The 13,046-nt window shown below is 35.5% G+C and overlaps 1 protein-coding gene across 7 annotated transcripts in view; it reads left to right on the plus strand.

Annotated features, from left to right (window-relative positions):
- Positions 1-13,046, plus strand: part of CSNK1G1 (casein kinase 1 gamma 1) — a 225,499-nt gene that overhangs the window by 201,802 nt on the left and 10,651 nt on the right. For 4 of the 7 annotated variants that reach the window (XM_031955399.1, XM_031955401.1, XM_031955400.1 and 1 more), the window contains 3 exons: positions 3,177-3,287; positions 8,813-8,919; positions 12,662-12,685. In XM_031955399.1, coding sequence (XP_031811259.1) covers positions 3,177-3,287; positions 8,813-8,919; positions 12,662-12,685 — 242 coding nt within the window. The remainder of the gene's footprint in view (positions 1-3,176; positions 3,288-8,812; positions 8,920-12,661; positions 12,686-13,046) is intronic. The other 3 variants (XM_031955402.1, XM_031955403.1, XM_031955404.1) reach the window with 1 other exon arrangement.

Below are 13,046 nucleotides of genomic sequence, written 5' to 3' on the forward strand. Positions count from 1 at the left end.
AAATGATAAACCATAGTAATTTATTATCCCTAAAAGTCGTATATTGGTAGATGGGATAGGAGTAGGGAATAGACCTGGGATATTACTGATATAAGTAACTCCCAGAGAGAAAACTCTCTACTTATGTAGATCAGCACATCCTGTGCTACTTATAAACTCTTAGAGAATTGCTAGAGCAGAGAGAATATGCTGGAAAATAGATTAAAATGTAATTGAGAAATATTTAACAAAATAAATAAAAATACAACAGAACATAGATAATATGATGTTAATGTGTTGTTGGTTTTTTTTTTTTTTTTTTAAGTCATTATGCTGCCGGCAGGGATTCCCTGTACTGTTTAGTGGCCTGTTTCTTTTTTAATTTGACATCACAAGCCTGGAAACCTGGGCAGGTTGTGATTGGCCAGAGTCACATATTCAGCATGGGTCAGAGCTGAGACTTGAATCCTGGCTTCACTTTATTCCCTATACCACATAGCCCTCTCTTTGACAGATGACTTTCTAGACATTGAAAAGATATTTCCACAAACCCTGGATGCAGAACAAATCTTTCTGGAATCTATATTAGCCCCAGTAGTTTGCTTATTACATTGAAAAATAGAAATACTGTGTGATAAACCTGTCCTTGCCTCAAGCTCACTTTGATCTTTCAGATTTTGTTGCTTTTGATTGATTTATAAAACATTAAGGACAGTGTCATCAATTTTTGTGCTATCAGAGTGGAAAATGTGTATGAAGCCATGTGGAATGCTAATAAATTTTTCTCTTTAAAAGAAAAATATTCCATTGCCTATAGAATATATTTTAAATATCTGCCCTTCGGATGCATTTTGAAATTATTTTCAAATTAAACTGAATACTTTAAACCTTCCTGGAAATTTTTTTTATTTCTACATATAACAGTAACAATGGATTTATTTGTTTTGTTTTGTGTGTGTGTGGTTAAAAAAAGATTTCATAGATATAGAAAATAATCTAGTAAGTTTTCTCTTAAGCAATGGAAATCTGCAATAGCTCTACAACTTCTAACCCTACCAAGTTGCCTAGATCATTTGAGAAGTTGTGACTTGCTCAGTGTTAGGCAATCCCTGTATATGTTAGATTCAGTACTTAAACCTAAGTTTTCCTGACTCTGAGCAGCTTTCTATCCACTATTCTATGCTGTCTTTCATCCTTCGAGTAAATTTTTTATTTTCCTAGAGTTTCAGCCAAAATTCTAATTTGTATTTTATTAAAACTGCAAATAATAAGAAATATTCAGTTTTTCATTTCCAGCATTAGAAATAGAAGCCTTTTATAGGCATTTTTCTATAAACTTTTATATTTTTTGTATCCTAAAGCAAAAAGAAAATGGGAAGAATTCATGGGCAAAGTAAAAGCTGCATGGGACTCAGAACAATTCTGTGCCTTGTAAATAAACATCTATGCTGATTTCTAAAAAGAGAAATTAATTAATAGTAGATCTCATTGATATGCTTAAGTATTTATTCCAAATGCTAGGTTAAAGGTCTAAGGAATGGAAAGATCATTTTCATTAAGAATGAAAAACCTTTAAAACTCATTACAACATCTGTTTTGAATCTTAGAAGAATTCATATTTATTACAATGTGTGTTGTTCTTACAATTTGTATTTATCACATAGAATCTAAGGATGTCTTGTTCAAATGTTCTAAGTTCTTTGGCGACAGATGCTCAAAACTAAAAGGTGATAAAAATTATTGCGATTGATGTACTTTGTGTCAGATTACAATTTTGGGAAGTCATACTTCCAGTCTATCTGTTATCCAGAGTAATTAGAGAGAGGGAATATTTAAGAAGCCTTTTATTTTCTTTTTATCTGAACCATGCTGGTATGGAACCTTTCCTTCTTTATGCACTTAACTTGTCCACTTAGTTATAGCAGAATGATCCTGGTTAGGGTAATTTATTGTATTCCTTTCCTTTGGGACTCTAGATTCCATTAACTGAGAGAGTGAGCAACATAGTCCCCTTTTCTGTGGGTAGAACTTTAGTATTGTGCTCACCACTATCTATGAGTTAGAATTTGCTAGGACAAATGTAAAGCTTCAAACCATTACATCCCTTATAGAACTCAACATTTATAGCTCTGTACATTTCTAGAATTTATAACATTAAAAAGGGGACTTCTGTGCAGAGCAGCACTTTTCATTTCCTTGACCCCCTGCTACTGTTTGTATCAGTAGCAATTACAATTTGATTAACTAATAATCCCTCATTGCTGCCTCTCCAATTCCTTATTTTTCATCTTCATGGAGCTCTAGTGCTTACATAACAGAGCAACAACACTTCCTCAGTCATCTGGCCCAGGAGAAGAGGCACCTAAACAAAATCATCAAAAACAAAGCACACAAATGAGCAAGATCAGAATAATATGAGATATGAAAAACAGGAAAAGGCGGAGAGAAAAGAGCCAGAAATGCCACCGTTTTGTTGTAGAGATGAAAGCAGAGTCTAGGAATGTTTTTAGTTGAAGGCCCTCCCTTTGCTAGGAAAGGAAGATTCCCTTTGCTTTCTAGAAGAGAATAATCCACATGAAAATGAGTAGTTAAACTTTTTCCAAATCCCTAACAAGAGGCAAACTGTTAGCTAAAGAAATTATAAGTGCATTGGAGGTTTTATCTTATCCTTCCCTATCCTTGAGAAATATGCCTGCTTTTGATTTGGCAACTTACTCTTTCTTCAGGAAGTGACTGTAGATTCATAAAGCATATCCACATTGCCTTAACAAAACATCACCAAGAGGTTGTTTTTGAATGTTCTGCCCTGCTGTGAGGAGAAGGCATTGTGTTGGTATCCTCAGTGCCAGAAATTACTGGAATTATTTTGTGCCTGTCTGAATAAATTTTTAATCAATGAAATCATTTTAAATTACATTGCAGTTACTATTCAAATGCTCCTAATACCAAAACTTACAAGAACTTTTTTTTTCCCTTTGGGGATAGCCAGTTGTGTGTTGGCTGGTTTTGCTGAAATAAACATAGTCAAACTAACTTTTCCTCGGTGCTTTGCAGGGGTTCTTAATTAAAAGAAAAATAAAAGCAAAACCCACAATTACAGGAAGAAAACGACTAATTAACTTGATTTTTGTCATTGCTTGCCATGGCTTCACCTTTCCTTCTGTGTATTGCTCTCATGCTTCCTAATGCCCTAGCAGAATGCATCGACAGATCGTCGAGGAGAGTGGGAAATCCAGCCCAGCCGGCAGACAAATACCTCGTACCTGACATCTCACTTGGCTGCAGACCGGCATGGGGGATCAGTGCAGGTATTGCCTATATTGCCTTTTTCTGACCTACCTAGCTTGGCTTTGGGAATGTTGGCATGCTTCTGAATCTCTTCTATCTTTGGAATGGAAACTCCTACCCAAGGGTAAGCTGTTCTTCATATTGTTGGCAGAACTATTCAAACACTAATTTTTGGCTTAATTGAGCTAACTGAGATATTGCTCTCATACCTAGAAATTGTCAGGAAACTGTAGGGATGTCAGTAAACAACTAACGGCCTTATGATTTCAAATATTGGTTTCTGATAAGATAAACTACCTGATAGAAATCCTCCATGATAAACTATATAATCTGCCTTCAGAATAGTCTGGCCAGTTTAAACATAAATCTGAATTTAAAAAACAACAAACATTTTTGAAGGTTTAAGAACTGAATTAGTTTAGCCACTCAGAAGTTGGACTGGGAATAAACAACACTGAATCATGAATTGTGTGAGACATAACCCCAAGGTTATGTTAAGGAACACTAGTACTTATAAGTAGTACTCTAGTTAGCTTTGGCAAGAGATCACATGAGACTTGCTTAGCAATGGCCATGTTTTTTGATGCATACCCTATATGAGAATATGATATCAGTATATTTTTTGACTAGAGATTCAAGAGAATGGATACTAAAAAGACCAGCTCCTTAAGTTTTCTTCATCACTGATTATATTAATTTTATTCGATAATTTTTTTTACATTGGTTATTGACCATATTAGTTACTATGTACTTGCATCAAGGATGATCCATGTAAAAGTCCGTCTTAATATATTTTCAGTTTGAAATACCCCAGAGAAGTTGTAACTCAATTTGGAATTAGATTGTGTCATTGACAATGAAATTGGGAATGCTACAGCCCATTCTCTGTAATGATTTGATAGATTGGAAGAACTATGAAGAACACAAACTCTGGTGGCATGGGGAACACACAATTTCATGAGATTTCCAAATGTGGAATTTTAATTTTTAAATTGAGTTTTATTTAAGATTCATTGTTTCAGGGGCATCTAGGTGGGCGCAGTGGATAGAACACCAACCCTAGAGTCAGGAGGACCTGAGTTCAAATCTGGCCGCAGACACTTAACCTTGCCTAGCTGTGTGACCCTGGATAAGTCATTTAACCCCAATTGCTTCACAGAAATATCCCCCCCTCCCAAATTCGATGTTTCACGTGTCATTTTTTTCTCCTTATCCCCTTTTTCAAACAAAATCCCACCTTTGGTGTATAAGAAGAAAATGCCACTAAGTTTTATCTAGCATACTTGTGTTTGTGCTTGTGCCTGGTAGTAGTTGTGTTAAACTCATAAAAAATAAATGTGAAGTTCTGTATTTAGATTTTTAAAAAAGTCACAAAATGCAAGATGAATTCAAGATATGAACAATAAATAATTCAGTTTTAAGAAGACTTTTCAGGGCAGCTAGGTAGGGCAGTGAATATAACACCAGCCCTGAAGTCAGGAGGACCTGAGCTCAAATCTGGCCTCAGACCCTTAACACTTCCTAGCTGTGTGACCCTGGGCAAGTCACTTAACCCTCATTGCCTCAGCAAAAAAAAAAAAAAAAAAAAAAAAAAGACTTTTCAGTTTTTGCAGGCTAAGTTCAGTGAGATTTGGTAATGTAAGCTGGAAACTAAAATTGACTTATAATGAATAATGGAAACATAGTATTCATTATAAGAGAAATTTATAGTCCTTTTTGTTTTGTCTGCCCTAGTCAGATAACATAGAGTATTCTTTTCAGTTTTATGTCATGTAAAGAATAGTAATCTGGAGCTTATCCAAAGGATGGTGATCAGGACAATAAAAGAACTCAATACCATGCCATGAGAGGATCAGTGGTAGGAAAGGAGGCTGGTTAGCCTAGAGAAGAGGGAACATAGCAGGAGCATGTTAGCTGTCTTTGAGCATTTGAAGGTCTGCCATACATAAAATTTGTTGTGCTTGGACCCAGGTGAAAGAAGCTAGGAGCGGTGTATGAAAGGTATAGAGAGGCAACATTTGACTTAATAATTTAAGAAAAGGCTGACATAAAAATGACAACTGTTCAAAAGTGCGATGGTTTGCTTTTGAGAGGTGGTAAAGTTATGTTACCAGAGTTATTCAAGTGAAAATTGAATGAACTCTATTAATTCTAAACCCTCAGAGATTCCTTTCAAATTTAAAATGCTATGATATTCTATATTTACATTTTTTCTAGGCCCAATTCTGATAGCATTTCCCCAACAATATCAGGTTAATACTTACTGTATCTCTAAAATTGTGGGCAAAAAGATGCTAGTCTTAATCTTTCAATCCTGAACCAAAATCATTATGCCATTATCTTGACAAGTACTGTATTTTTCAGAAGCAGTCTGTTGATACAATAACAATACAGTGGTTGGCCTGGATTAGAATTATTTGCAATTAACATATTTCTAGATATAGTCATAGTATGCTATGAAGAAGAGAAGAAATCTAATAGGACCTCAGCTTTCAACTGCTTCTTTAATTTAATATTCAGGTCTTCAGAGTTCCTAGCTCTTGAAAATTGTTCCTGCACTTACAGTACTCCTGTGCAAAAATATGTCCAAATTCTGAGATTAAATATATTTTGGTGTTATACAAAATTGTCTTTGAAGCCATTTTAATTAAATTATCTAGTTGATTTCTCATGAATCTTACTGAATAAATCAAGATTGTAGAATTTAAAAATTACATTTAGCATTTAGATTGCAAATTGCTTTATAATCTTTTATATCTATTAATTATTGCAAACACATGATTACAATGGTTCAGTGACTTGAGTATTGGCCATATCCCCTAAAGAAGTAAATAAAAAATATCACCAGCTATGTTCACTACCTGAGCTAAGTCAGGTTTTTCTGAGCCTTAGCACCTTTATTTGTCAAATTTGTCAAATGGAAGCTGGTCTTCCAACTTCCAAAGTCTTTGTTTCTGTGAATAATAAAACAAGATGGTGTTGAGAAGTAGGGAGTAAAATTCTATCATTGGAGCACTACTGACCTTTATCCTCAACTCTGAGTCTATCTTTATTTATGCTTCCTGGATATTGTTAAATAAATAAAAGTAAATATTGTTAAATAAATACTTAGTTCTAAGAGTTTTGAGAGCCTAAAGAGAATAAAACTTTGATTTTAAGATGAAAGGTCAAATATTACTTTATGTCATTCATATCTTTTAACCTATGGATAATTCTCTTGGCCCTCTATGAAATCTAATTAAAGAAAGTTGTTAACTATAGTATTGATCTTATATAGAGAGCAGCAAATGGGGATATGTAAATCAAACAAAAGGGGAAAAAAAGTAACTTTAAAAAATAAGTTCACGCTAGACATTGACTTAGAACCACTCTAATGAGATGATTTATTCATTTCTGTCCCAGAATTTAAATTATGTGATATTTAACCCAGTGTCCTATCTACTGAACCATTTAAACAAGAGTTTTGTGGATAGGCCAGCCTAGAATTGTGCCTCAGGCCAATCTAGAATTCTACAGTGTATAGGCTCATAAGGCAGCACTTAGTATTTATTGACATGGGTGGGGTGGGGGTAGGAAGGATGTTTTGTTTTTTATTATATCCAAGTAGAAACCTTAGTTCTCTATGTTTTCCATTGACTTATGTATCTTGCTTTCTATTCTTTTTAATATGGGATAAATGCCACTTCAACTCCACTTAAACATATGTTAAATACTTGCTCTATGCGAGATAGGATTGGGCATTGGAGAAACATCACTAACTAAAACAAACCCCCTCCTTTCCAACTGCATTAGCATAAGTGAAGGCTGTAGAGAGTCAAGAACTCTGGATTGAGGGCTCTTTACCCTTCCACTCTCTTGTATTGTAACTTTAAATCAATCTCTTCATCTATTTGGGTCTCAGTTTCCTCACCTGCGAAAAGCAAACATTGATACAACATGTCCTTTTTGGATTTGACAGCTTCTAATTTGGTTGATAGACTTTGTGTTTCTACAGAGCTGCTCTTGAATGGCTTTTTCTCTAAAAGTCTGATGCTCACAGAAGGAATTTAATAATAGCCTTCTCACAGCTATGCAGTTAGAATTTTAGCATAAGAAGCACATGAAAGGCATGAAAAATGAGAAAAGGAACCATTTCTACATCAGCTTTTGAACTTTTTCAATACTTCAAGTATATTTTAAGGGACATTCTTGTTCAAGTACAGGTTGAGTTAGATACCTTCTGAGTCCCCTCTCTATTGTGATAGTTAGGATGTTGTGATCTTAGTTCCAAGATCTATTAAGTGCTTTCTCCATGCAGCACTTTGAGTGTTTCTTGTCAGCCCTGCTGTAAAACTGCAAATAATTTTTACCAATGGACTACTACAAAATAAAAGCCACTTTTTTACACATGATATCTTTTCCTACTAAGACAAAGAGTGTCCTGGCTCACATTCACAGTTAGCTTTCTTGTGTTAATGTCATATATTTTGCGATTGTTGGGGTGATAGCACCATGATAGCAAACATGATCTTCACTCTTCTTTCTGGATTGTTTATTTTTCAAAACATCTTTACAGTGTTGTTATTGAAAAGTGTTCAAAGAGCTTGTTAGCTAGTGTTGACTTGCCATTTGGAACTTTATAGTTCCAAGATGAGATTACAAGATCGATAATGAGTTATATAGAGTCATTCAGTTCCACTCTACAGTTTTTCATGTCCTTTAAGTCATGGTGTCTGAAGTCTTTAAGTTATAGTGTCTGAAGTGGTGAACTCATCTGACAATATTGGGTGCCTGCATAAACAAGGTTCAAGACAAAAAGAATGAAACCTAATTGCTGTAAGTAGGAAAGGTGTTGAGTAATATTATATTTATCTAAATGAATATACCCAGGTTACAGTTGAAAAGATTTGTCTATGAAAAATGTCATTAGCACTGAGACAAATTAAGGTTGGTTATTGGGAGGATGAAGAGAGCAAAGGCACTGAAATCCTGTTACTTGAATAACTTCAAAAGGAGCTGGCCAAAGCCCCAGAGAAGTTTCTAAAGAAAATTTTTTGAGAAGTTATTATTTCTTAGGCATATTATTTCTTTTTTTTTTTTTTTGTAAGGTTTTTTTTAGGACCTGATTTTCAGATCTCTGAGTTCATGTAATTATAGCCTTATAAACTGAAAAAGAAATCATTCTTCAAGTTGTTTTACCCTTTAAAGAAAAACTGTGGCATTTTTAATTTCATGGCTAATTAAAACAAACCTTCACTCAAGGAGGAAGCTCTGCAAATTTGTTACATCATTGGCAGAAATACTGTTTAGGTTTTGTTTTTTATCTGTTAATACGTCCCAAAGCTTAAACACTCAATTCCTAAGGCATTGTTATTACCCAGATAAAACTAGAGATTTCAGGTTCTGCCCAATTGAAAGACTTACCTTGCGTTTTTGATTTTTTTGTTTTGTTTTGTTTTGTCCAGCATGCTGCCCCCTCCTCCCCACCCCGGACTGCCTGATCTCTGATTCTGACAAACAACTTTGTAGAGAGCAGGCTTTGTTATATTCTGCCTTTTTGTTTCAGGTGGTAAGCTCAACAAATGGAGAGTTGAACGTTGATGACCCAACAGGAGCACACTCCAATGCACCCATCACAGCGCATGCCGAGGTGGAGGTAGTGGAGGAAGCTAAGTACGTTCTTCTTTCAGTGGGTTTTTTGATCATGGATTCATAATTTCCCCCTCCCACCCCCACTTTAGCCCTTTACTTTGAATATTTGATGCTTGTTTCCATAATCTTCCTTCTTCACTCTTGCACTTTGGGGGTTGGGGATGGGTACTCTTGCATGTTACCTTATTGCTGTTGCTAATCTTTCTTAGCTGTGATGCCTGCAGAATGCCATTTTTTGCCAAGAAAACATATGGCAGAGAAAATTACTAAATCAAAATGATTATATTATTAAGAAGTGCAACCCAGTAGTCCTAGGCTTCATAAAAACAGGCCTCCCTTCTTCATGTGAAATGTATTTTTTTTTTTAAAGTTCCCTAAATTCAGATCGTTGGCCTTGATGGTCTTAAATTAGTGGTTCTACTGCCACTTTGTCCTTTCTATATCCCTGATTAAGTGCAGTGTGACCATAACAGGGTGGAGTACATAAATAATTTCTAAGTCTCCGGATGAAGAAGAATCTTTGGAAGGGAAAGAATTTATAGTATGTTTCATTAACATGAATGGTTGAGAGTTACTGCTTTGCTCTTTTCTGCTTCTTCTGCATGTGTATTTATTTCTCTTCTAGCATTACCCCTTCTGCATGGTCCACATTTAAATTTTTTGAAACAAGGGTGTAGAATAACTCATGGAGAGGGTGGGGAAACATCATTTCCATCATTTTTCTTCCTTGACCTCATGACAAAGTAAAGCCAAATTTGGATTCCAACAAGTGTCTTTTGGGGAAGTTTGCCATTTGGTTACTTATTTATTTTTCCAGTGCTGGCCAACTTTGGATGGAAACCTTTGAGTATCCAAATGAATGATCAAGTTGGTTTGCTTCTCTGAAATGCAACATGTTAATAGGATCTTTTTTTCATGGGTAGTGTCTTGGGCCCTCAATAGCTTGAATAAAAGTAAAGAAAGAACCCAGTTTGAGTGCATTTTCAAACAAACAAGCAAACAAAAAACAAAACCACTAATTTATGTCTGCTTTCTTCTCCCATCTTAACATGGGTTTAACATTTTTCCTTATTCTGTTCTCCTTGATGTTATTTGCTAAACAGATTTTCCTTTGGAAGTTGCCTTCCTTTGAATTGTACAAATTAACTTAAATCTCAGTAAGTAGAGTGCCACTGAAGATAAATTGGGCTTCAGTTCTCCATTTGAGTGCCTCCCTTACTGTCCCCTTACTGTCATTGAATTTTATATTCAGTTGACTTTGCTCCCAAAGGGCACCTGCTGCTTTTTCAGTTTATTAAGAGGCATAATTAACATAGATGAGGAATAGGGACCATACCTGTGATTTGATTTCATTTGTAAGAACACTGTCTTTAATGACAAAATTGCAGGTCAAATTCTCTAAAAATTTTTAAAGCACTAAGAGATTGAGTGACTTAGCTAGTATCACATCTAGAATGTATTGGAGACAGGACCAGAACCAGGTCTTTCAAAGCAAGCCCTCTGTCCATTTCATCATGCTGCCTCAGTAATTGAGAACAGACCAAAGGTAGTTTTTGGTAGGAAACCATTGTTATTGTAAAAGGATAATATATTTATTCCAGGAAATGTGCTGATTTCCTTTTCATTATTTTTTAAATACAAAGCTATAGGCAGCATATTGAAATTTGGCCCAGACACTGTGATATTAAGGTTGCTATTAAGAGTTTTTCTCACTCCTGCCACCTTGATCCTTTACCTTTTAGAACTTTTGTATAGGGATTGCTTGGAAGAAAGGAAGTAAGGAAGGCAGGAAGAAGGCTATAAGGAAAAGAGGAAAGAAGTCAGCATTTATTAAGTGCCTACAATGTCAGGCACTGTACTAAGTACTTTACACATTTTGTCTCCTTCGTCCCTTAAAACAAATTCTGGGAAGTTGGTGCTCTTTATTATCTGGTTAAGTGACTTGCCCAGGGTCACATACCTAATAAATATCTGAGATCAAATTTAAACTCAAGTCTTCTTGAACCCAGGCCCAGCACTTTACCCATTGCATCACTTAGCTTTTGTGTTTAGATGTGAACTCACATCATATATGCTGTATGTAAAATATGATACAAATTTTCTATGCTTCCCATAAATGTAATAAATACAAATGTCATGGGATGATTCATCTCTCACAAAGGAACACACTCATTTCATTACATTTTGGTTAACTTGTACATTAATTGTGTGTATGTGTGTGTGTGTATGTTTTGCATATGTGATATAGAACTTTTCCCATACTTAAAACATATTTAAAACCCTGGTTATAAGTTAGTTTGAAAAAAAATTTCTAAAATTTCTATTGAGCCATTCATTATGAAAGGACTACTGTTCCTACAAACACTATCAGAAATAGAGGAATGGATGATCCATAGAATTAGTTAGCCATTAGTAGATCCTCAGTTTTAAATTTTGTTTTCTAGCATTTATCCAGACCTTTTTTGAATTTCCTATGGTAATCACTACCATTCTCAAGATAATGACCAATCTATCTTGCCTAACAAAACTATAGGATTCTACTTTGTTTTAACTCTTTTTTGGCTTTCTATAGGAAAACTTTTAGAGTAATTGTAGCTACAAGAGCATTCTTCTATATAAGATGATACCTCAGCTAAAATTGTTTGGAATAACCTGCATATTCTCTTAATGATATAGCTGTGATATCACTTGCCATTTCTGGGCAAAGTGTAGATTTTGCTTTGTGGTGAGTTTGATTCTTTGAGACATTGGCAATTTCTAGACTTTACCCCCAAATATTTGATTTTGTAATATACATCTATATTACAGTATGGAATTGAAAGACACATAATATTACCTTGACTTTCCTTAAAAAGGAATGGCTCTGATTTCTTTTATGCAAGATAACATTAAATAGATACTATTTTGAGTATTTTTATAGGGGAAGAACTTTAGTTTGGAATAAAATAAGAGGTCTTGATGATTCATTGACTAGTATGGAGCAGACACGGGTCATTTATTTGCAGAAAATAATATTAGTGACGATCATTACAATTCTGTTTAAAGTAGACTTAACCAAAATTAACTCTCATTACTATTCCTTTTGGGGTCAGCTATTACTGACTTGAAGCCATTTCATCTGAAATCTTTTTCACGTGTTTAGTGGGACAAGAATTAAGTCATAGCTTTTCCCACACAGGCACCAAATGATAGGAAACTTAGAAAGGTCAGAGATTCCTATGCTTCATCTTAGAGTTACCATAAAGCTAACCCGGTAGCATTTTATTAAGGTCTAAGAGTACCTGTTTTCTTGTTGGGAGTCAGGAACAACCTTTGAACTGGTTTGGTTTCCTCCAGGCAACACCATTTGCTCTCTCTCCTCAATAGTCCAGATTCCTTTGTATCTTCTAATAGCAACCTTTCTTTAATGGCCCATCCTGGCCCTTCCCCTCAAATCCTTCCCCTTACCCCCCACCCTTCACTGAGATTCTATCATCTCAGTGTTTGTTCCAGTAACTAACTGTCCATTCTCTTTTAAAGTGCTGACTAAGTAGCCTGTGTCTCCCCCCACCTGCTCCCTCTTTCTTTTCCTTGAGGAGTTAGGCTTAAGTCAGATGTGCACTGCATGTTTGCATGGCTCACAGTAACTCACTTCCATCTCACCTCTGTGAACTAATCTTTCTTTCTTTCTCTCTTTTTCTCTCTTTCTTTCTCTTTCTTTCTTTCTCTCTCTCTCTCTCCCCCTCCTCCTTTCTGTGTTTTTCTCTTTACACACTCTCTGTAGCTGCCTGAAAATGCTCAACTTGTGGTGAGTCCCTCTCTCCAGTCCACATGCAAGGGGAGCGGACCAGACTAGACTGGGATTGGCAAAACCAAACAAAAGTGACTTAGGAAAACTGAATTGCTTCAAAATGCCACCCTGTGCCATAATTATCCAATCTGGGGAATTATATCCACAAGGTGGGGATGGGGGGAGACAAAGAAGGCCTATATGCATAAATTAGGCTGTCCTGTGTATGCATTCAAAACCCACCCCTTAAAAAATTCTCATCTTTCTTTTTGGCTTAGTATATCCCCTCTCCAAAATTAATATGACCAGATAATGTCAGAAGGAGATGGACAAAGCTGGGGAGTCATAACTGCCAAGTCACCCCCAAGGAATTATTCCT

This window comes from Sarcophilus harrisii, chromosome 2 (assembly GCF_902635505.1).
Source record: "Sarcophilus harrisii chromosome 2, mSarHar1.11, whole genome shotgun sequence".
Taxonomy (NCBI): Eukaryota; Metazoa; Chordata; class Mammalia; order Dasyuromorphia; family Dasyuridae; genus Sarcophilus; species Sarcophilus harrisii.